Source organism: Protopterus annectens, chromosome 7.part0, assembly GCF_019279795.1.
Source record: "Protopterus annectens isolate FY-2018-M chromosome 7.part0, PAN1.0, whole genome shotgun sequence".
NCBI classification, from domain to species: Eukaryota; Metazoa; Chordata; order Ceratodontiformes; family Protopteridae; genus Protopterus; species Protopterus annectens.
The window spans coordinates 797,248,807-797,270,520 of record NC_056739.1 but is presented as its reverse complement, the minus strand read 5'-3'; the positions used below and the strand labels follow the sequence as shown (position 1 = coordinate 797,270,520).

Below are 21,714 nucleotides of genomic sequence, written 5' to 3'. Positions count from 1 at the left end.
CTTTCAGTTAACAAATTCTGTTTTGGAACATCAGTCCAGTTGCTTATTTGTGCTTTCATAAAATTAATACAGTCTTTTCCATCAAGTTTCTCTGGTATAGCAGAAAATCTCAGTTTTTTTTCTGTGAGTTCTGTCCTTTGACTCTACTATTTTTTAAACAGTTCTTCTTAAGAAACATTGTATTCAGCCAGCTTTTTCTTCATGTCAGCCTCTGATTTTTGCCCCTTTTTTCAGTTCATCTGAATGGGTATTTAAAGCTTGTTCTATTTTTTAAGCCTTTGATTGTTTGAATTGATATATTCCTTCAATGTTTCATTTATTTTAATCACCTCTGAGTACATTTGTTTATTTTTGCTCTAAATTACTGGAAGACATCTCTTGAACAAAGGCTTGAAGTCTTTTTTTGCTGAACATTTGCAGAATCCTTCCCAGACCGTGCCTTCTCTTCATCTTTACTGATTGATTTTCTTTCAAGTTTTCCAGATTTCTTCTTTTCTGGCATCTAGAAAGTGTATTTACATGCCAGTAACTGAAATTTACGAAAAAATTTTCAATGGCACTTCTTTTTCTTAGTTTCTGTTTTCACACTGAGAGAACTGAAGTTTTGTTGTGCAATCATCTTAAAAGTCCACATGCATTTTCTTTCTTTGGCATTAAAATATTCTTGAATAAGAACCTTTTTTCAACCAGGAAAGAAGGAACTGGTTCCATCACTTCCTGGGACTACATGTGATGGACAAGTGGAAATTGGATGAGGGGTCAGACAATCCCTTAGAACATTTGGAAAAAGGGGGCTGAAAAATATTAGAAAATTCCCTGTATCAGTTTACCCCATTTATCACACTTTTTGATCAGCTCTGCAGCAGAAGAACCAACAAATACATCCCTATCCAAAGGAGAACTTAAAATCTCATTTTTTGTATAATCTGGGAGGTTCTGAGAGTGCAGCCAGGCAAATCTCCTCAGAAATGGTGCAAGTGGCCATGGCCATAGCCCTGGAAGAACTATTAAAATGAGTCATTCACACATGGTAAACAATGAGTTGTGACTTGAACAATGGAAAAAAAATTAATTATTTAAAGCAGATTATTCATCACAAGAAGAAACTGCAGACAAATCATTCCTCTTACTTCTACGACTCAGAATAAACTTTAACATATGAGTCTGAAGATTCAAAATTGTGAAAATCAAAGTTGCAGAAGCATACATTTTTTTCATACTTCTCAATAATCTTCCCATCCTTCAAAAGTCAAAAGAAAAACTGGATACCAAAAATACACAAAGCAGAACGGTTCAATAAAGGCAGTCCAAGTCGTTCAAAGCCATTCAAAAACATTTTATTACCATAAAACAACACAAGATTTAGCGCTTTCTTCTCCCCACTGGAGACCTCTTCAGAATCAATTAATGAATGCTTCCATCACTCATTTATATGAAAACCAATTAAGAATAATTGAAAGCAATAAAACAATGAATCCAAAATCACAATCTTATTAACTAACCAATTGGTATAATTTGTGAATTAAAACAGAATGTTACAAATGAGATATCCAGAATGTGTATATATATATATATATATATATATATATATATATATATATATGCGCAAAATAAATGTGTGGATAACCTAAGAACTGGATTTAGATATACAAAATATTGTAGTATAAATATAGATATAAATAGGAGTGTAAAATCTATATAAAATCTATTTAAGTCTGGACACAAAACGGGAGATTTTCAAACCACATAAAAAATATATAAAAACATGTGTAAAAAATATATATAATGTAATACATCTGTGTAAAAAATCTAATTGTTAAGAGTAGAAAAGTGAGTATATGTATATATAAAAAATATATATGTTTATAAATATAGAATCATACGTCTTATATATTTTGTATTGTTTTTGTATTGTTTTTTGTTATTATTTTTTGATTTTTTTGTATTATTTTTTATGTCTTTTAGGATCTTGAGATAATATTTTAAGGGCTGGTGTGACAGAAACATGGTCATTTAAGCCCTTTCCACTGCATGCATCCAGTTTTAACTGCCAAATCATTTCACTATACCCTAGTTTTGTCTCCCAATCTCCCCCTCTTTCAAAAGGTTCCACTGCCTCCAGGACCCAAAATTTGAAATTGGCATCATGACACATAAGTGAGTGTCTATAGAGAGCATTGTTTTCATTTTTGCGATTGATGTCCCTAATATGTTCGTAAATCCGTTTCCTAAAATGTCTTTCCATTTTACCTACATAGAAACTCCAACAGGATTTGCAATAAGCCAGGTATACAACTACCTTTGTATAGCAACTGCTATATTTCTTTGCCCTTAATGTTGTTGTTAAACTGGGGACTTTCAATTCCTTTTCTCCTGCAATGAAAGGACATTGGGGGCACCTACCACATCTAAAAGTGCCTCTTTTATTGCAGGTGAAAACTGATTTTTCCTTTTCTACTTCTTTTTTCTTTTCCAAAATATTTTTCAAATTTTCGTTTCTCCTATAACTATAAGTCAATATATTCTGGAAAACCATGACTCTAGTGGGCATGGATCTAAACATATCCCATGTATCGTTTATGCATTTTTTGAGCCATCCCATGCCTTTATAATAAGTAAGAGTAGAAAAAGGTAATATTTTCAACTTATCGGTATTGTTCTCCCCTTTGTTTTCGTTTGTCTGAGTCACTTCTGTATTATAATCAGTTTTTAGTAAGGGAATATATTTAGTGTCCCATCTATCAATCACAAACTCTTTTATGGCCTGTGCTAATTCGTGGGGGTACCCTCTTTGGTGAAACATACTCTGTAATGTGTCTAATTCTCTAAGAAAATCTTCCCTGTCTGTTGTCATCCTGGCAACTCGGATCATCCGTCCCTTGACTACATTCATTTTCAACTGAATGGGGTGATCACTATCGAAGTGGAGATATGCATTGGAGAAGTTTTCTTTTCGGTAAATAGTAGAATTGTATCTTTTAGCTACCCGATCCTTGTATAATTTTACATCCAGGTAATGAATTTCATTGGCGCATGTCTCATGTGTAAAACAAAGGAAGGTGGTGCTGTTATTAATAAATTCCATAAATTTTTCAATAAATGGTTCTGGACCCTCCCATAATATAAATATGTCGTCCAGAAAATGATAATAACTCTTGATGTATTGAAAAAATTCTGATCCAAAAACATAATGCCTTTCCCAATATAACATAATAATGTTTGCATAAATGGGGGCACATGCTGCTCCCATGGCCTCTCCCTCAGTTTGGTGATAGTAATCACCTTGGAAAAATATAAAATTATTCTTTAACACAAGTTCCATATTCTCTAACACTAATTTAAATTCATCCAGTTGCAAAAGTTTCATCTCTGTCAACATTTTTTCAAACCAATCCATGCCAATAAAGTGGGGTATAACAGAAAATAGGTCCTTGACATCAATAGTAATGAATATAGTTCTATCATCGTATAGTACCTTACTAATTTTTTGTAAAAAATCCCAGGAATCTACTAGGATATGCTGATATTTGGTGTAGTATCTCTTTAATTTTGTATCTATATATATTGCTAGAGGTTGTGTTTTTGAACCTTGGGATGAAACAATGGGTCTCATAGGGGGGGTCGTGTACACTTTTGTGTATCTTAGGTATACCAAAGATTTCAGGGATAACTGGCTTCTTAACTTTCAAAAAATCATGTAGATCTGAATCAATGAGACCCTGGAACAAATTATCATCTATAATGTAATCAATTTTCCGATAAGAAATATTAATTTTGTTCCTGGAAACAAGGGTGTAGCTTGCATTGCTGTTAAGTATATCAAGCATCTTTTTCATGTAATCCCATTTGTCCATAAGGACCATACCCCCACCCTTGTCAGGTTTCATCACCCGCATTCTGTCATTACTTCTAAGTTCATCAATGAGCTTAATTTCATCGTAAATTAGGTTTCTCTCATATTGGCCCTTATTCTGGAAATAGTTACTTCTAATTTGTTTAAAAAGAACGTTTTCAAAATTCATAATATCATTGTTGTAAAGGGGGATTATATATACTCCGTCTCTTTAAAATTCCTTGTCCAAAATTAGGTTCTTTATCTTTAAAAATAACCGTGAAATTAAGTTTCCTTGTAAATATTTTTATATCTAACAAAATACTGTCAATACCCGGTTCCTTGTATGGTACAAAGGTAAATCCTTTAGTAAACAGTTTAAAATAGGTCTCATTGACTTTAGTATCTGTATAATTGAAAATATTAAAATTATCCAAAGAATGTATAATGGTAGTGGTCTCCCTGTCTATGTAAGTATTTTCTATAGAAACTCCATCCATTAAAATTTCTGTACTAACTTCTTCTACATATGTGCCATCCTTTTGTTGGAATTGTAATGGTATTCCCCTGCTACCTGGGCATATGACTGTTGTTGGGGGGCTCGATTCTTTATCCTTCCGGACCTCCTGGGTCCTATCTCTTCTAAAGGGATATTCGTATCTCTATTGTAAATAAGATTGTGATATTCTCCAAAATTTTTACCAGAATGATGATTCTCAGCCTGCCCCCCATACTCTACCCACTCATCTCTACTGTGAGAAACTGGATTGTGTGAGGGGAATGAATTGGGTCTATAATAGGGTGCTCTCTGTTGATAATGTTTCTTGTTTTCAAGCATATATGCTGTGCCTGAATGGTATTCATTAATGTCCCTCTCTAACTTAGATATTTTTCTATTGTAACTGCGTGATGTTACATTGTCGACATCATGTATAGTTCTAAAATAAACAGTCTTATATTCTTCAACAGAGAACAACAAATCATCATTAATTTCTTTATACAGTTTATCAATGTCTAGCTTATCCAACTCCATCCTATGTTCATTGTGTTTAATTAACGTTCTTATAATAGCCAGCCCACAATCATTGAACATTTTACTAATATTCTTAAACAATTTGTTGTCCACTTCATAATTAATGTTACTGTTAATCTTCCCATCCTTGTCAGAGAGTAGGATTAGAATTAACCAAATGTTTCACAGGAGTAGGATTAACTAAAGCTATGACTGTTGGGTCAGATTTGAGTGGACTGTATAAAAAACTTAAAAGTCTGAGGAATTTTATAAATTATATCTGCCTTTTTAGGGGTTGCAGGATGACCGTCAAGAAAGCTGCAGACAGTGACACAGACATCCTCCAAATCCAACAGAACTGCAGGAATGGGTTAAGGTTCTGGAAATTTCTTCTCTAACAGCTCATAGTATTTTCCGAAGGATTGAAAACGTCAGTGTTGTCCCACAGAAAATAATGGCACATCCTAGAAATAGTCTCAGAAAATGAGAAACCCCCACAGGGAGAATCCAAAATTGAGCTAGCTGTACTCGGAGTCTGAATAAAGAACTGAATTGTACTTGGAGTCTGAATCAGACACCTGAGCTGAAAACCACATATCTCTGCCTTCATCTTCCTTTCCAGATTTAAATCTTACATGTCTTCATGGAAAGTGTTCCTCTTTCTTTTACCAGAAATCACCTTATAATAAGGATCAATAGCATGAATTAAACTCCGAGCCAGACACTACCTAAGAACATTTATTGAGGAATAGATACATGTTTATTTTTCTGGGGGGGGGGTTGAGAGGAAGAATTGGGCTAACAGTGTTATTAATGGCAGCAGCAGCTTTCAGGAATGGGTACAACATTTTGAATAAACAGCGAAGCCTGAGGGGACCCCAACAGCTGCCAAGGAACTGGCTAAGCCTTGAACCATGGTGGCTGTAGATGCTAAACCAGAAGGATCTGGGGTAAAAGATGAATGGTCTGAGGAGCAAGATATGGCAATTAACATCTAGCTTGCTGTGATGGCAAAGACTATTAGTTAACTTTTTCTTTTTGTGGCTGGAAGAAGGACTGACCAAGAGACCTGTAGTTTGTCCATGGTCAAGCTGAAAATGGTGTCTCTTTTCAATGGAAAAACAAGCCGCAAATGCTGGTAATAAAAGTCAGTTTTCACATAAAAATATAGTAAAAAACACTTTACTAACCCCACAAGTAAATTAAACACTTTTTACACAGAAAACAATGGTATTCAACTACTTTAAACAAGTTTTAAATTGACAGGAAAGGTGCTCTCAAATTTAAAAGTACAGTAAAGTCTCATGATAATCCATTAAAACACAATCTCCTAACTTAAAAATAACTTTCTTAAATAGGAAAGTACAATAAAACAGCAGTAGTTTAATGTGGAAGGTTTTTCCCCAAAAGGAACTTATTTTCCCAGCAAAGGAGCATAAGATGACCAGCAATTCTTGAAAGCCCACAGAGCAGTGCTCTTTTCAATAGCAATAAAGCTTTAAATGGCTTGTTTCATAGGTTCATACTAGGCTAACTGCCTTTGTGGGCCATTTTAAGTCTAGCCAATTACCCCATGTGAGAATCAAACCCTGAACCTTGTGCTTATAAGATAAACACCTTAACCATTATGCCAATCTCCCATCTTCCACACCTCTCATTTTAGCAGCTCAACTCAAGCTGACTGACAGTTTGGGCATGTGGATCGTGTCCTGAAGCTGGCCAGTTGCTATATCCTATGCAGGATGTAACCCATATAGTTAAGGCTACTGTAGCAGTGATCAGTATGTCAAACATCTCCAAATTATATAAGCAAAATATTTCTTCATGCTGACAGAGCGACAAATGAATATTATTTTTTTCTGATATAACATAGTCGCTATTAAGGATGATGGCCATTTTATTTCAAATGTATTGTCCAAGCTGGCATTATTACAGTTCTCTGTGTTCTTGAATGAATATCACATAACTATATATTTATGTTTTATGTATTTTATGAATATTGAGTGTGGGAGTGGAGGAGGTTTAGGGGCAACTATATGAAATTTCGAGACCCTCTAGAGTGCGTCCCAAAACATGAAAAATGAATGTTCAAGAAAAAGGACTTGCATATATGAAGTCTGAGATAGCCATTTCCTGGAATATTCCCATTTCTTTGAGGTATAATGATCTTGGAGTTGATATATCTAAATTCGGGAGAGGGGCTTGCCTTCCCACATCAGGGGCTGCAGGGGGGCTTACCCCTCTGCAAGAAAAGAAGTTTAAAGGAGAAGCACAATGTTTGAAATATGCTCTTCTCCTGGATTTTTGGCCCTTTATTTCATGTCATGTCAGCAGTCAACATTTTGATTGCCCACATTTCAATAGAGAGATGGTTTAAGGGCAGTAGTGCAATAAATCGTCACTTGCACTCTGAAAGAGTGGCATGACAGAATGCAAAGGGTATTTGGAGGAAGTAACATCTTCTGGACAAGTCTGTAGCTTTAGCAGATACTAGAGCACTGTTAAATAGAACTGCTGGGTTACTAACTGCTGAACGTCTCAAGTGGGGTGAAAGGCATGTAAGGTAGGCGCAGGTTAAGCAGGGCATAATCTATTAGAGTCAGATTAACTGTAACACAACTTTGCCTGAGGGAATACAGCTTCCTGGAGCAGACATATGACTGTCATTTTTATCATCTAGCTAATTTGTTTCTGACTCTGATACCATTGCTTCACTTTGTAACCATTTGAAATGTCAGGACTTCCTAGAGCAAGTCCTGAAACAAGGAGACTGAATGTCCAAAAAACAGACCTATATACCAAGTCTGAGATGCCCTCCCTGTAAAAGGAAGTTTAAGGTTTTTTCACACTAGGGGTAGCCCCAGACTTCAATTTAAGATTAATTGCTTCTTTATTGGAAAGTGCTTTGGTTTGCAAGTCATCATATATTTACCAACCAAGAGAGATGATCTTTTTACCAGTCCACTTCACATTCTGCATTTAGTTGGTTTGGGGGAGGTGGTACTGTTTAACCATATAACAAGTTGACCATTTTGTTACAGGACCTAAACCGGGACACTTAAGCTGCAGCCTATTTATAGGCATACAGCCCTACACTAATCCCTGCACCCTACATATGGAATTTGGCAGTTTTCAAGATTCAATCTTCTCCTGAAGTTTTGATCTTTTTTTTCTACTTGTTGGAACTTGGCACTTCAAGTGCTGACATTTGTATAGGGAGCTGCTTCACTCACTTATCTGGACTCCATTTTTTCGTCTAGTCTCATACTCTGATCATGTTGACCATTTCACACTGAGCTTGATCGAAGGAAGGACACTGAGGAAACTCGGAGCTATAATATATAACATTAAGTATCCTGTTTTTTGTTTATTTTGTTCTTTATTTCTTTGTTATTTATAGCACTTTGTGTACTGTGTATTTTTTTAGCTAGTTTCACTGTGTGTGAGGTATTAACTGGAAATTGTCCACTTTTATTAAGCATCTGTTGGGTTGTTTGTTTCTAATAACTTGTTGCAGTTAAACTCTTTTTTCTAGAGGCTCCTTTAGCTGTTTAAAACTTCCATTTAAAGGCTCACTGCTGATTTTCAGCTGTGAGAAACATTTCTGCAGTTTGTTTCCCACCCTCCCTGCCTGTTGGTATAGTGTTTTTATAGTTGGTGGCTTTGCAGTTGCCCGCCCCTAGTGTAAATTTGATCTGGGACCCTCCTCCCAGTCTAGTGTCATTACCTCATTCTACCCAGTACAGGGAGAACATTTGAGAAGGCCAATCAGCTTAGTTTCTGCTACTCCTTTCTCTCTTTCCACTTAAAAAAAATGTATCTGCTTTTACTGTATTTGTGTTTCTTCCTACTTTATTTTGCTTTTGCGTCATCTTAAAAGTACTCAGTTGTATTTATTACTGCTTGGTGTAACTCATTCTAAGCCTTTTAGTTTAAGCACTTGGGCTTCAGACCAGTTGTTTTACATTAAGAAGGTTTATGGTCTGCACTGTAGTGGCAGAACAGATAGCTTACATCCTTCTAAGTTGGGAACTGCTGATTGAGGGCTCAGTGTCTGTTATTCTAAAAGTGTATTAATTCTGGTTTAAGCACTTGGGCTTCAAGCCAGTTATTTTACATTAAGAGGGTTCGTGGTCTGCACTCTTGTGGGAGGAGAGGCTAGACTCTGCCCTTCTGAGCTGGGAATTTCTGGTTAAAGGCTTATAGTGCCTGCATATTTGAACTGCTTCTTACTGAAACACCTTGTTTGCTGTGGCGTACAGCAACAGTGGTCCCTCTCCACAAAGGTGGTGCCTCAACGGATCCTGGAAACTATCACCCCATAAGCCTGACTAGCTTGGTCTGCAAAGCTATGGAAAGGATCATCATGGACCTCATAAATAAAGATATTGGGGACCTACAGACACTGGATCCTACCCAGTTTGGCTTTGTTAAGGGCAGATCCTGCCTCTTAAACCTGGTTGATTTCTTTGAAACAGTCACCAAGGCCATTGACGAGGGGAAGGTGGTCCACACAGCCTACCTGGACCTCGCAAAAGCCTTTGATACAATACCCCACTCGGGCATCATAGATAAGGTCACCAGCTTAAATATAAACCCCTATGTCACTAGATGGGTTGCAAACTGGCTCAAGGATAGAACCCACATGGTTAGAATTGCTGGAGCCATGTCAGACTCCAAACCAGTTACAAGTGGCGTCCCACAAGGCTCAGTCCTGGGACCTCTCTTGTTCGGTATATATTTCTCGGAGGTACAGGCCAACACGGAAGGACTGTGGCTGACCAAGTTCGCAGATGACTGCAAACTGGGCGCCATAATCGACTCTCCAGCCAACACAAGCATCCTCCAAAAGGGCCTCATAGAAACAGACAACTGGTGCCAGAGCCATGGCCTCAAGCTAAACACCAAAAAGTGTATAGTCATCCCCTTTGGCAAAAACAAAGTGCCCACAAATTACCACATAGGTGGTAATCCATTAAGTACAGAAGAAGTAATTAGGGACCTGGGGACCCAAGTTGATAACAATCTCTCATTTGACAACCACGTGGCCAAAGTGGTTAGAAGAACATTTTATATAGCCCACGTAATCATGAAGGGATTCACATCTAGATCAGGGGAGGTCATCGTGCCTCTTTACTCATCCCTCATCAGGCCCATAATTGATTACAATGCCCCTTTTGGGATGTACCTTACCAGACACCTGCAGCAACTGGAAAGACCCCAAAAGTACCTCACCAAAAGGATCAAAGGGCTCAAACAGATGCCATATGCTGCCCGGTTAAAGAAACTCCAGCTCTACTCAGTGGCATACCGCCTGCTCAGAGGCGATCTGTGCCTGACGTATAAAGCCATGTCCAACCCGGAATTAATGGACATGCTGCACCTCAGAAAATCCAAATCCCATCGAGCTACGCTCGAGAGACTTGAACCTCAGCACTGAAATAAATAGGACATGCTGGAGGGACAGATTCATAACCCAGAGTCTCCCTTCACTCTGGAATAAAATCCCAGTCCAGGTTAGGCAGAGTCCCTCATTGACTCTCTTCAAGAGGAATCTTGATGAGTGGATAGGAGATCGTAGGTTTACCCTGGGTATCACTTCTGTGTCACTGTTAGACAGAGGCACAGTATACTAACCTCGAAAAAGGGCATAGCGAAATTAATTTAAAATGGGTGGCGAAAGCCAAACACACTCTGGCTAGGCTTATAAGTGCCCTAGGGCAGATAGCCTAGTATGAACCTATGAACCTATGTTCCCTTCTAGATACAAGTCAGCAATCTACACTGATGCTATCACTGTCTGCTTCCCTTTCAGCCATCTTATCTGCAACTCTGTGGAGCATTTCATAGTTTCTTCTCAAATATCACACACACACACATATACACACACATATACACACACACACACACACACACACACACACACACACACACACACACACACACACACACAGACACACACACACAGACACACACACACACACACACACACACACACACACACACACACACACACACACACACACACACACACACACACACAATCCCTGCTTCAGCACTTTTAAAATCACAGAAGTGAGAAGAATAATTAGAGTTGCAGATCTACAGGTCACTAACTGTGCTGTTAATGAAAAAAGAGACATTATGAGGTACTCTGCTTCCCTGGTCCAGCCACAGCCTAGCCACCATTCAGAGGACCCTTTGCCATTTCCATCTCCAGCCTAATGATTTCACAAGTAGGGATACAGCTACTACAGATATCCCACCCACTTGTGTGTTTTGTACAAGTGCTCAGCTACTGCCATTTTTTCATGATGTGCTGCACTTCACAAGAAAGATCTAAAATGAAGACCCAGCACCATCTTTTATGTTACTCAGACGGGAGACACGAATGTCTGTCCCCTGTGTGGGACCATGTCACTTGATAACTAAGCAGTGTTAATAACCAGCCATTTTTAAATGGCACAGTAAATGCAAATCAGCTGTAACTGATGGGAATATGTCTATAGCAGCGTAAGGTTACAGTTACCAACCAACAGCCCATGAAATGCTCTCTGCCTGCATTTCATAGCTGGTGGAATATTGGGAGTCCACCTCACCCCACTGCATTTTTGAGTGTGCACAGATGAAATCATGCAACTTCAGCCTTGACATATAGCACAGTCTGTGGAAGTGCAAGTATGAGTTAAAGCTTGCATGTAAGGTACAGTGATTTCATTGTGTTACTTCAGTGACTGTGTATTCCTTGGTGTGTGGTTCCCTGAACACCCACTCCCACTTAATAATCACAGGCACCATGTTATTTAACCCCACCAGGCTGGAGTTGGCTTTTCCTACCTCGATGATGCAAGTTCGTCTGCAGAAGATGAATGAGCTTAAGAAGCCATGACAGAGGCTTAACATGTCTTTGGTATCACTCAGTAAGTCCCTTAAGCCATAAGGTGTGGTTACTGGCAGAGATCTTGTCATAGGCTCAAGGGTGGGCACATCCTCCAGATCCACCTGCTTTCTCAACCCAGCTACTGCCGTTGCTCAAGCCTCCACCAGAGCTAAGTAAGTCAGCTATCCCCACCTGCATATCATTCCTCTACACCCCCTAAAAATGTGACCAGGAATATGTGTCACAGACAATTAACTGCCATTCATTGAACAGCATTCTACCTTCACCAAGGATGATGCCACAGTGTGAACAGAAAATGACTGATTTTAATAATTGGCTTAGTTTCTGATAACACTCTAAGGGAACCCAATATCTTTCAGCATGGAGAATATTTTAATAGATCATGTTGCTTTGTCAAGGAGGATCTGCACCTGTACCCCCTGGGCTTTCAGATACAGGCTAAATCTTTATATATGCCTTAGAGCTATTTTTTAGGCAATATTAAAATGACAAAGCTACCAACAAAGCAAAAAAAAAAAAAAAAAAAATCAAAGCAAACTTAAGGTGTTCTTGTTCAATGCCAGTATCCTAAACAAGAAACTCCACACCCTAGAAGTTATCTTTATTCTGGAGAGAATGTGATTTGTGTGCTGTTACCAAGACTTGGTTTAATGTTGCATAAAGTGCTCCGGCAGTGCAAGGCTACAGTGCTTTTCACACATTTATACCAACAGCAGCACAGTCAGGAGCAAAGGTAGAACTGTCTTGATCCATGTTAGCAACAAATACAATTCCTAGTTGGTTAAACAGGATGATGGCCTGGACTTCATCCACATCCAAGTCTCCATAGACAAGGTTCCTTACCATGTCTGGCCAGCTACAGGTCACCATCTATGACCCACAAGGCTCAAAATTCTTACGTAAACCTACTAGAGGCACTAACCATCCAAGCTAATACCCTATTCATGGGAGACTTTAACTACCCCTCTGTAGACTGGGAAACCTACACTGTCTCTAATTCGCAGGCACGTTTCCTAGACTTTTATTATCACAAACAATCCAGACCAGATAGTGCACACTCCAAACAGAGGAGCCAACTTATTAAACCTAGTACTCAACAACATGACTGAGCATTGCACCCTCCCCCATCCCATGTAACATCCTCATTGGTGAGGTCAGACCACAAAGCTGTCTTCCTTAAAATAAAAAAACAACCCAGAAAACCCAACACAACCGGTAACAGAAACTATTCTAAAAGAAACTACATTCTATTTACTGAGAGTTTGTTAAAATTCATGACTCCCCCAAAACCCGAGAACACAGCTACCTATGTAGAATTATTTACAGAAACCCTGTACAAACATGTAAATGGCTACATTGAGGCTGCTGTACCTACCAGAAGTAAGCCCAGATCTAACACCAAAAACAACCCCCACTGGAAGAATCCTAAATTTAACAGAGTAAATAACAAAAGAAAAGAGTCATGGCCATAATCAGAAAGAGCAACTCTCATAGAGCTATCTGATTCATCTAAGTCAAGAAACTAATAGATCTAATTAAGTCCAACAAGGCCTATTACAAGGTCAGGATATCTTCCCAGGCTAAGGGCAATCACAAGGCCTTCAGCGTTATCAGGAACCTTAAAGGTAACACCAGTGTGCAGAACTGATAGTAAATGGTATGGTCACTGACCTGGGTGTTATAGAGAATCTACTGGCTGATTTAACTCTTACTTCACCCCCCATCCACCTCACTTCCCCCTGTGAAATCCCTTCTAGCATATCCCCCAACTATCAAGAGGAAGAGGACCTGGTGGCACTCATTAGGTTAACACTGTTTCAATGTGCTCTGACAATATCCATGATTGCTTCCTAAATAGCCTAAAACATGATCTAGCATGACCATTTTAGGCACGCTTCAACTACAGCCTCAAAACAGGTTATGTGCCAGGTGAATGTAGGGCTGCAACAGTCCTCCCTTTTCATAAGGACGTACCATCAACTGACTCCAGGAACTACAGACCCATCAGTCTGACAAGTCTAATATGTAAAGTCATGGAACAAATCATCACTGAAATAATCCAAGGTCATTGGCAACATTCAGACACTGGACCCATTACAGTTTTGCTTTAAGGGAAGGTCTTGTCTACTCAGCCTGGTAGAGTTCTTTAAGAGGTTCACCAAAGCTATAGATGAGGGGAAAACTGTGCTTACTACCTACCTTGACCTGGCCAAGGTGTTTGATACAATATACTGCTCAGGTATTGTTGACAAACTCTTAGAACTAGGCATAAATCCTTACATAACTCACTGGATTGCTGGTTGGCTTACAAATAACACTCAATAAATCAAGATAGGTGAGACCACCTCCACCAGGAAGCAGGTCACCAGTGGAGTACCCTAGGGCTCCATGTTGGGCCCACTCCTGACTGGCATCTACTTCTCATAAGACAAAGCTAATGTCAAAGGCCTCTGGCTCACCAAGTCTGCAGATAACATTAAACTGGGAGCTGTCAAAGATCCCCCCATGTCACCAATATCCTACAAGAAGGACTAACACAAACAAATAATTGTTTCCAAAGCCACTGATTAAAATTCAAAGTGAAGAAGTGCTTTATAGTGCCATTTGGGAAATTGTCCACCCAAGCTTATTACTCCATCAATAAAACACCCCTAAGAGTTGACCTGATAGGGATCTGGGAACATATGTCAACAGTAGGCTGGCCTTCGACTAACATGTAGCCAATATAGTAAGAAAATCATTCTATGGCTCCCTACTCATAAACATGGATTTTGGAATCCGGGTTCAAGGAAGCTGTAGTACCACTCTACTCAGCCCTTATCAGACTCATCGAGTACAATGCTCTCTTTGGCATGTAACTAACTGGGTACTTGTAAAAACTGGAATGCCCTCAAAGACTCCTCAGCAGGAGAATCCAGGATGCGAATACCCTGTCCTCTAGAAATCAGCTTAAGACCAAATGTCTGTACTCAGTCTCCAACAGGTTACTGAGAGGCGATCTGTGCCTGGCATACAAGTCGCCCTCAGATTCAGCTCTGATGACCCTTTTGCACATCAGCAAAACAAGCACGACCAGAAACACCAGATCCAAGGATATGAACTTTGCCTGTGACATAGTAAATAGGACGTGCTGGATACACTGATATTTATCTCAAAGAACACCAACCTAATGGAATAAGCTCCTCATTTATGTGAAGCAGAGTTCATCCCTGACCCTATTAAAACAAAACCTTAATCATTGGATGGGAAATTGCAAATTCATCCCTGGTCTGGCTCCCTATGTCTCTGATGGACAGAGGTAGACAGTAAGTAAATTAATCACCAACCAACATACCCTCCCACCATAACCCTTGGCTATCTCCTTACTAACATACTTCGCCATATAGGTTGTCCAAGGAATTTGGGGATAAAACTGGGTTGGGTTGCACAGCTAGGTTTGTAAAGACCCCGGTGGTCATTAGCATAGTATAAACCTATGAACTCATGAATAACCTTGTCATTCTTTACCCACCAACTGCACAGTTATTTCAGGGACATAAAGTGATCCCCAATCACCTAGGTCATTGTCAGTGCCCCACACCTCCACAGTATAGAGCCAAAGTGCAAGGTACAGTCTAGTGGTGAAAACAAGCCAGAACATGCAGTTGCTACACAAGGAGAGTAAATCATACAAGAACTAAGAATACCCATCACAGAAATAATACTAGTGTTACAAAACATTTACCTGTCAAGATGTAAAACATTAAAGTGATGTCCTAGTGAAAGTAGTGCAATAAGCTGCACAGACCGATTGTCAGTTACAAGTAATGTGACAGAGACACAGAAGCATCTGTAATAGCAGTAACAATGATCCCTACAAAAATCCTTTAGTTACACAGTACAGGCCTGGAATTCAGTGCATTTGGGAAAGGGAGCTATGCAGTCATTTAGAAAGGTACATATGGGTAAAAGGTCAGACATGTTTGGTCACTGATTAGGAACAGTACTAAACTCTGCCTCTCCTATAGAACACATGATTTTTTTCTGCACACATAGTTAACTATTTACATGGGATCTGTGTTTTTTTTTTTTTTAAGGCTGCATGGGTGCTATGAAGTACTGAAGAGTCGCAACGTAGCTGAGATCTTGGAAGATTTCACTGGCAATATCTCAGAACCTGTGTCCATGGCTGAAGAAGAGCTTGATGAGAATCCTGACAATCGAAAGGAACTTTTTGAATACTTACAGAAAGCCCACTCCAGGGAAGCCATCATCGCCTGCTACATCAAGGTAGAGCTTCATGAAATCACTGCCATACTGCTACCATTTATATCAAAGTTGCAATGGTGGAGATATCACAATTAGCACTTGCAAACATCTGCTGAAATGGGATGCAGACTTTAAAAACTACAATATTAAGAAACAGTGTACTTGTATCTCTCATTAGCTTGCACTTCCTCTTCCCTACTTACTTGTAAGGGCATTCTTTAAACAATCTGGGCCTTGGCTCATTTACAGGTTCTCTTCACAACATTTTCTGTCTGCATAACACATAATTTACCTGCTTTACACAGTGATAACAGAGCAGATGTAGATGAACTTTAAGGCCCTACAGCCTAACAGAGTATGGACAATGTACACAGAGAGTGTTACAGCTCTGACATTTTTTCCACTGCATGTCATAGTCCTGGGTTTAATTTTCTGTCTTCACTGGTAACCTGCACAGCTTTAAGAAAACTACTTACCCAAGAAGTGGTGCTAGGTCACCCCTCCATGAAAGATGCAATTCTGCTTATTGGACATACTTGTTTAGAAAACGAATTAAAAAAGTGGTATTTCTTACATCTTAGTTCACATGTCTTTAGTGAAAATTAAAGAAGAGAAATATGTGATCTGTAAGTGACACACAAATGAAGTGGCATTTAGTCATTGTGAATGCTAGTATTTTTAAGGTAGCAGTACACCATTGAAGTTTTTCAAAATAATTTGCTGACTTGCCTTACATAAAATGGTAATCCAGCAAATAAGACAAGTGAATACACTCATTAAAATTTTTAAGGTGGTAAAAAGGCAGTAAAAGTCACAAATTTCCATTTTGTTTACATTACTTGAAAATATTCCAGTGCTCTCCCAAAGGGAGCACAAAAACATGGAGCATACGGGCATACCCCTCAACCTCTTAGCACAAGAAATATGGGCAAAGCCTAAAATAATGGGGGGGGGGAAAGGTTCAAAAATAGAAACAGATTTTAAATATTGCTCTTATAAACTTAGAATATTGCTAGAATAACAGGATTTGTGTTAGCATGCATTTTTCTGAAGGATATGAAGTCTGAAACTCTAATGTATGCCATTATTTAGTGACTTCAGTCCTCAGTGATTTGCCAGAAAACTACACATTTTATGAGGAATATACCAAACATATGATACAAAAATCTGGACAATTCAGAGGAATGAAGTGATGTGGATAAAGTTAACAAGATTTTAGGTGGGTAACAGTGCAGGCCAGGACACCACTGAGGAGCCCAAATTCCCAACTAAACCAGAGCACTGCCTAAGAGACTTGCTTAGACCACACAGTAGGCAAATAGAGGCAGAGGTAATCAAACCCTGGACTATAAGATGTGTTGATCCTCTAATGTCATATTTAATTATTTCTTTTTGCAGAGAAAGCAACCATGTGGTATATGTTGTTGGAATTGGATCTATAAATTAAGTTTGATAACTGTAGTTGCTATCAAATCCAAGTGTATCCAACATTTGACATTTCAATATGAATAGGGATTTCTACGTTTACAAAGCATTGCACATAAAATCTCAGAGAAATTGCCAAAATGATGCAGACTTTTCCACCAGTCTTCACTCTATTTACAGGGACTCGGTAATACAAGGATTTTATCAGCATACCTTTCAAGGAAGTTAGGCACTCTTAGTGATAAGCTATAATATTTTTATTGTCATACCTACTAAATGTATTAATGGTAAAGATCAGCATTTGGAATAACTAAAGTTTCAGGTTCAATATTACAAGATTTAACTATCAACAAACCAAGAAATTCTGTCTCCATAATAGCACATTACCGAGTCTGGCATAATACCATTTGTTTACTTTTAGAAATTCTGCTTGAGGCCTTTCCAACTATAGCTGAATGTTGAGCTTGAAGCCGGTGCCAATCTGGACTCTCATCTATTTTTTACAACCTCACCTCAAACTCAGTGCTTCAGTCAGCCTTTTTTTAGCTGAGGTGTGTCACTGTCTATCTTAAAGTTATTCATTGCACTTAGAGACTCAGTTTGCAGCCTTCAGCTAGACAATATATGTTTTTCATCTGTAGCCAAAATTATTAAACTTCCTTTTTTCACTTTGTTTTTAAAGCTGTAAATGTTTTAAGTGTAGCACATACTGAATTGCTTCATTCAGAAACTAATTGATTATCTGGTATTATAACCAATACCAGACAGAAAAAAAATGTACAGAAAGGACAGATTCAGCACAGGTGTGGCACTCTGGAGATGGATTAAGAAGAGATAAGTATTTTATAATGAAAGAATCATTCAAAGAAAAGTTTACTGTTAAACAATTTGAGCTTTTTTGCCACTGGCACTGTAAGCAGAGTGATTATTAAACACAACTAGGGTGTAATTGTTAAAGTTAGAACTTTACTAAGCAGAATGCATTTGAGTATGACAATAACGCATCAATCCTCAATGGCTTTATGCTGTCTGCATATTTCTTTGTATTACCGAGTCCCTGTAAATAGACTGAAGACAAAGGAATAATTTATTAACAGCAACCAGATCATCCTTTCTTTCCTGTCTGCCTGTCTACCCAGTCTATCTAATTAACTTTTAGGTTCATAGGTCAGTACTAGGCTAGCAACACTTGTAGGCCATTTTAAACCTAGCCAATTAACCTCAAAGGTGCGAATCAAATACTGTACCTTGTGTCTGTGAGGTAAACACCTTAACCATTATGCCATCCCCCAACCCTTTTTAAGCATATCATTACTTACATCAGTGCTGGAATTACTATGACATCCCTTATCTTCAGGAAAGAGAATGTTATGGTTAGAGTCCTCACAACTTTAATGACACAGTAGTGAGTGAGCCAAAAGGAGGGAAGCAGATGCCAAACACCACCAGCTCCATGGCATATTGAAGCCCTTGCTGGCTTTAATATTTGTCTTAAAAAGGTCACACAGAATCCTGCTTACTAAGTGACTTACTGTACTGTTGCTGAGAATGGAAAAAATGAATATAAGAATATATCGGAGAGACAAGGATGCAGAAAATGGAAAGTGGGTAGAATAGAGATGTTTCTAAGTTAAATAATTATACTAAGAACATTCATTAATTAACAGTACTTTGTGATGTATTTTACTAAAGATTTATAACCATATTCTTTCACTACTGACCCATTCATTTTCTTTAGCCTGGCAAAGAAAATACAGCACAGATACCATGTGGTCTAGTGAAAGGGCATGCTTATGGTATCACAGACATTCGAGAGGTGCATCTCAACAGAGACCTGATTTCTTGGTTCAAAGCTACAGAACTTTATATGATCAAGCTGCAGAATCCTTGGGGACCATCAGAGTGGAAGGGGGCATGGAGTTACCGGTAGGAAAGCTTTCTTTACTAGGCTGTGTGACTTTCTGAGTTTTATTTTGATGATTGCCACCATTCACACTTATGTAATTTACTCCCTGAATATCACAAAGCCTCAGAATGCTCATAGAGTGTACCTCGCCTTGGTTTTTAATGAACATGTACTTTATGAAAATATCAACTTGTCTTGTAGAAAACCTCATGTTGCTGAGGGATATGGCAGAATGATAGAGGGTTACATAATAGTGGCCTCCCAAAAGAGGAAGTTAGAGAGTAAATCTGAATTTGTCAGTAGGACAAAAAGGGCAAGCAGCAGAGTGTAAAGGGACACGAATGCTAAAATGGAACATAGAAGAAACCTAACACTAGAGATAAAATGAGCCATGGTTGGGAGGTGGGATGTGAGTAGAGATGCAAACATGGCAATGCAAAGGTGTGGAAAACAAGTATGTTTATGCAATAGCCCTGCCGAAATAAATTTCAGATATTAAAACTGTATCATGCAGACAGAGGAGAGAATATTTGTCATTGCAACCGTGGCGCCTTTGAAACCACAGCTGTGTGATGGCTGTTCAAGGATTTGTTTATTGCATCTCCTTTATTAATTTACTGATGTTTTTAACAATGTGGGTGACCTGATCTGGAGACTTTTTTCAGTCATGAATCTGGCCTCATCTGAGTAGAACAATTCTGTCAAATTAATGTTAAAAAAAAATATCCAGCAATTACAATAAATGCAGATGTTTAATATTATCTAAAGCAATTAAGATCCCTCGAACTTAACAGATCCATCCATCCATCCATCCATCCATCCATACATCCATCCATCCATCCATCCTTAACCTCTTTTCCCATTTTCCACATGGGGTTGGGGTGTCACTTCTACAGTGACAGTCATCTCGAGCCAAGGTTTAGACCACCAGGTGGCTAGCCCTGCCACAGTAGTTCATTCGCACCACTCACTCACTCACTCACTCACTCACTCACTCACTCACTCACTCACTCACTCACTCACTCACTCACTCACTCACTCACACACACGGGAGGAAACTGGAGCACCCGGAGGAAACCAATGTGACCACAAGGAGGACATGCAGACTAATGAAATAAATTCATATTCTATATGCATGTAAGCAAATGCAAAGTGAATTATGTCCATATGTTCCTATGATATTCAAAAGGCCATGTACTGAAAAAGACATAAAACACATTTAAGGAAAGGCAACTCATTCAATGGTGGTGAATTCCTTTTCACTGGTACAGGCTCTTACATTGCTGTAAAAACCTTTGGATGAGACATTAAACTGATGTCCTTTTTGCCTGAGTGGTGGTAGTTCAGGTGGATGTAAAACATTCCACAGCACCTATCAAAAAGAATTGGGGAGTTCCCCAATGTCTTAGCCAAATTTCTCATTGTTGTATAAATACCACCTTATTATATATATATGACGACCTACCACTGGTCAAGTAATCAAGGAGCCTCAATCCTCTCGACTGGCAGTAGTGGGGTGCATACACTGACAGGATGAGAAGGTACACACACCGTATTTCCAGATGCAACTCTGCATCAAGTACAATTTCCCTTATGAGCACACAGAGACTACAGTCAGTCTGGGGCTGGTTTCTCCCTCTTTCTTCAGATCCCCAGTAAGACTCCCCACTGGCACAACTATAAAGTTGAGATCTCAGCTGAGTGGTCAGTCCAAGACCTGCAGTACCCTCACAGTCCAACCAGTGCTTCATATCCCTGCCCAAGTAGCTGACACACACACTCTTTGAGGTTTGATTTATACATACATACACACACACTCCTGGGAATGGCTGGCACAGGTTTTATAGCTATGCACCCTTTTGCCCAGACTATAAGGTAGTTATCACTGCTACCAGCCAGCTCCTTATTAGCTACTTTAATGATCTTAACAAGAGGTGTCCAATCTTACAGTGAAATGCTACTATTAATGCAAATGGTAGTTTGACCAGGAGCAAGGCTATTAGGAGTAGCCCGCAGTGTCACCAAATAAATATGCAAGTACTCTCAGAACTTAAATATCTCTAGACAGATCAGCCACAATGAAAGGTTTAAATATATTTAATAATAAATAATAAAAGAACAAAACAATACTAAATATATATTTACAGTGACATCAGAGTTCAAAATCACATTAAATATTTAAAACAACATTGCAGGATAGTCTCAAATAAATGGAGAACAATATCTAAACTAAGCTTTGATATATTCCTGACTATATCTAAGAGAGTTATTATTCCCTAGAAACTTACTTACACAGCAATACAAATTTGTGGTGAATGGGTCTTCTTGTTAGGTCCAAGACAGACTACAGAATGCAGTGTCTGTCTAAGAGACATCTCAAATTAATATCT

The 21,714-nt window shown here is 38.7% G+C and overlaps 1 protein-coding gene across 1 annotated transcript in view; it reads left to right on the top strand.

The window, feature by feature from the left end:
- LOC122806100 (calpain-5-like) overlaps positions 1 to 21,714 on the top strand; it is a 177,296-nt gene that overhangs the window by 49,686 nt on the left and 105,896 nt on the right. The window contains exons 4-6 of the mRNA XM_044076338.1: positions 15,822 to 16,014; positions 17,882 to 17,909; positions 19,179 to 19,344. Of these exons, the coding sequence (XP_043932273.1) occupies positions 15,822 to 16,014; positions 17,882 to 17,909; positions 19,179 to 19,344 (387 nt within the window). The remainder of the gene's footprint in view (positions 1 to 15,821; positions 16,015 to 17,881; positions 17,910 to 19,178; positions 19,345 to 21,714) is intronic.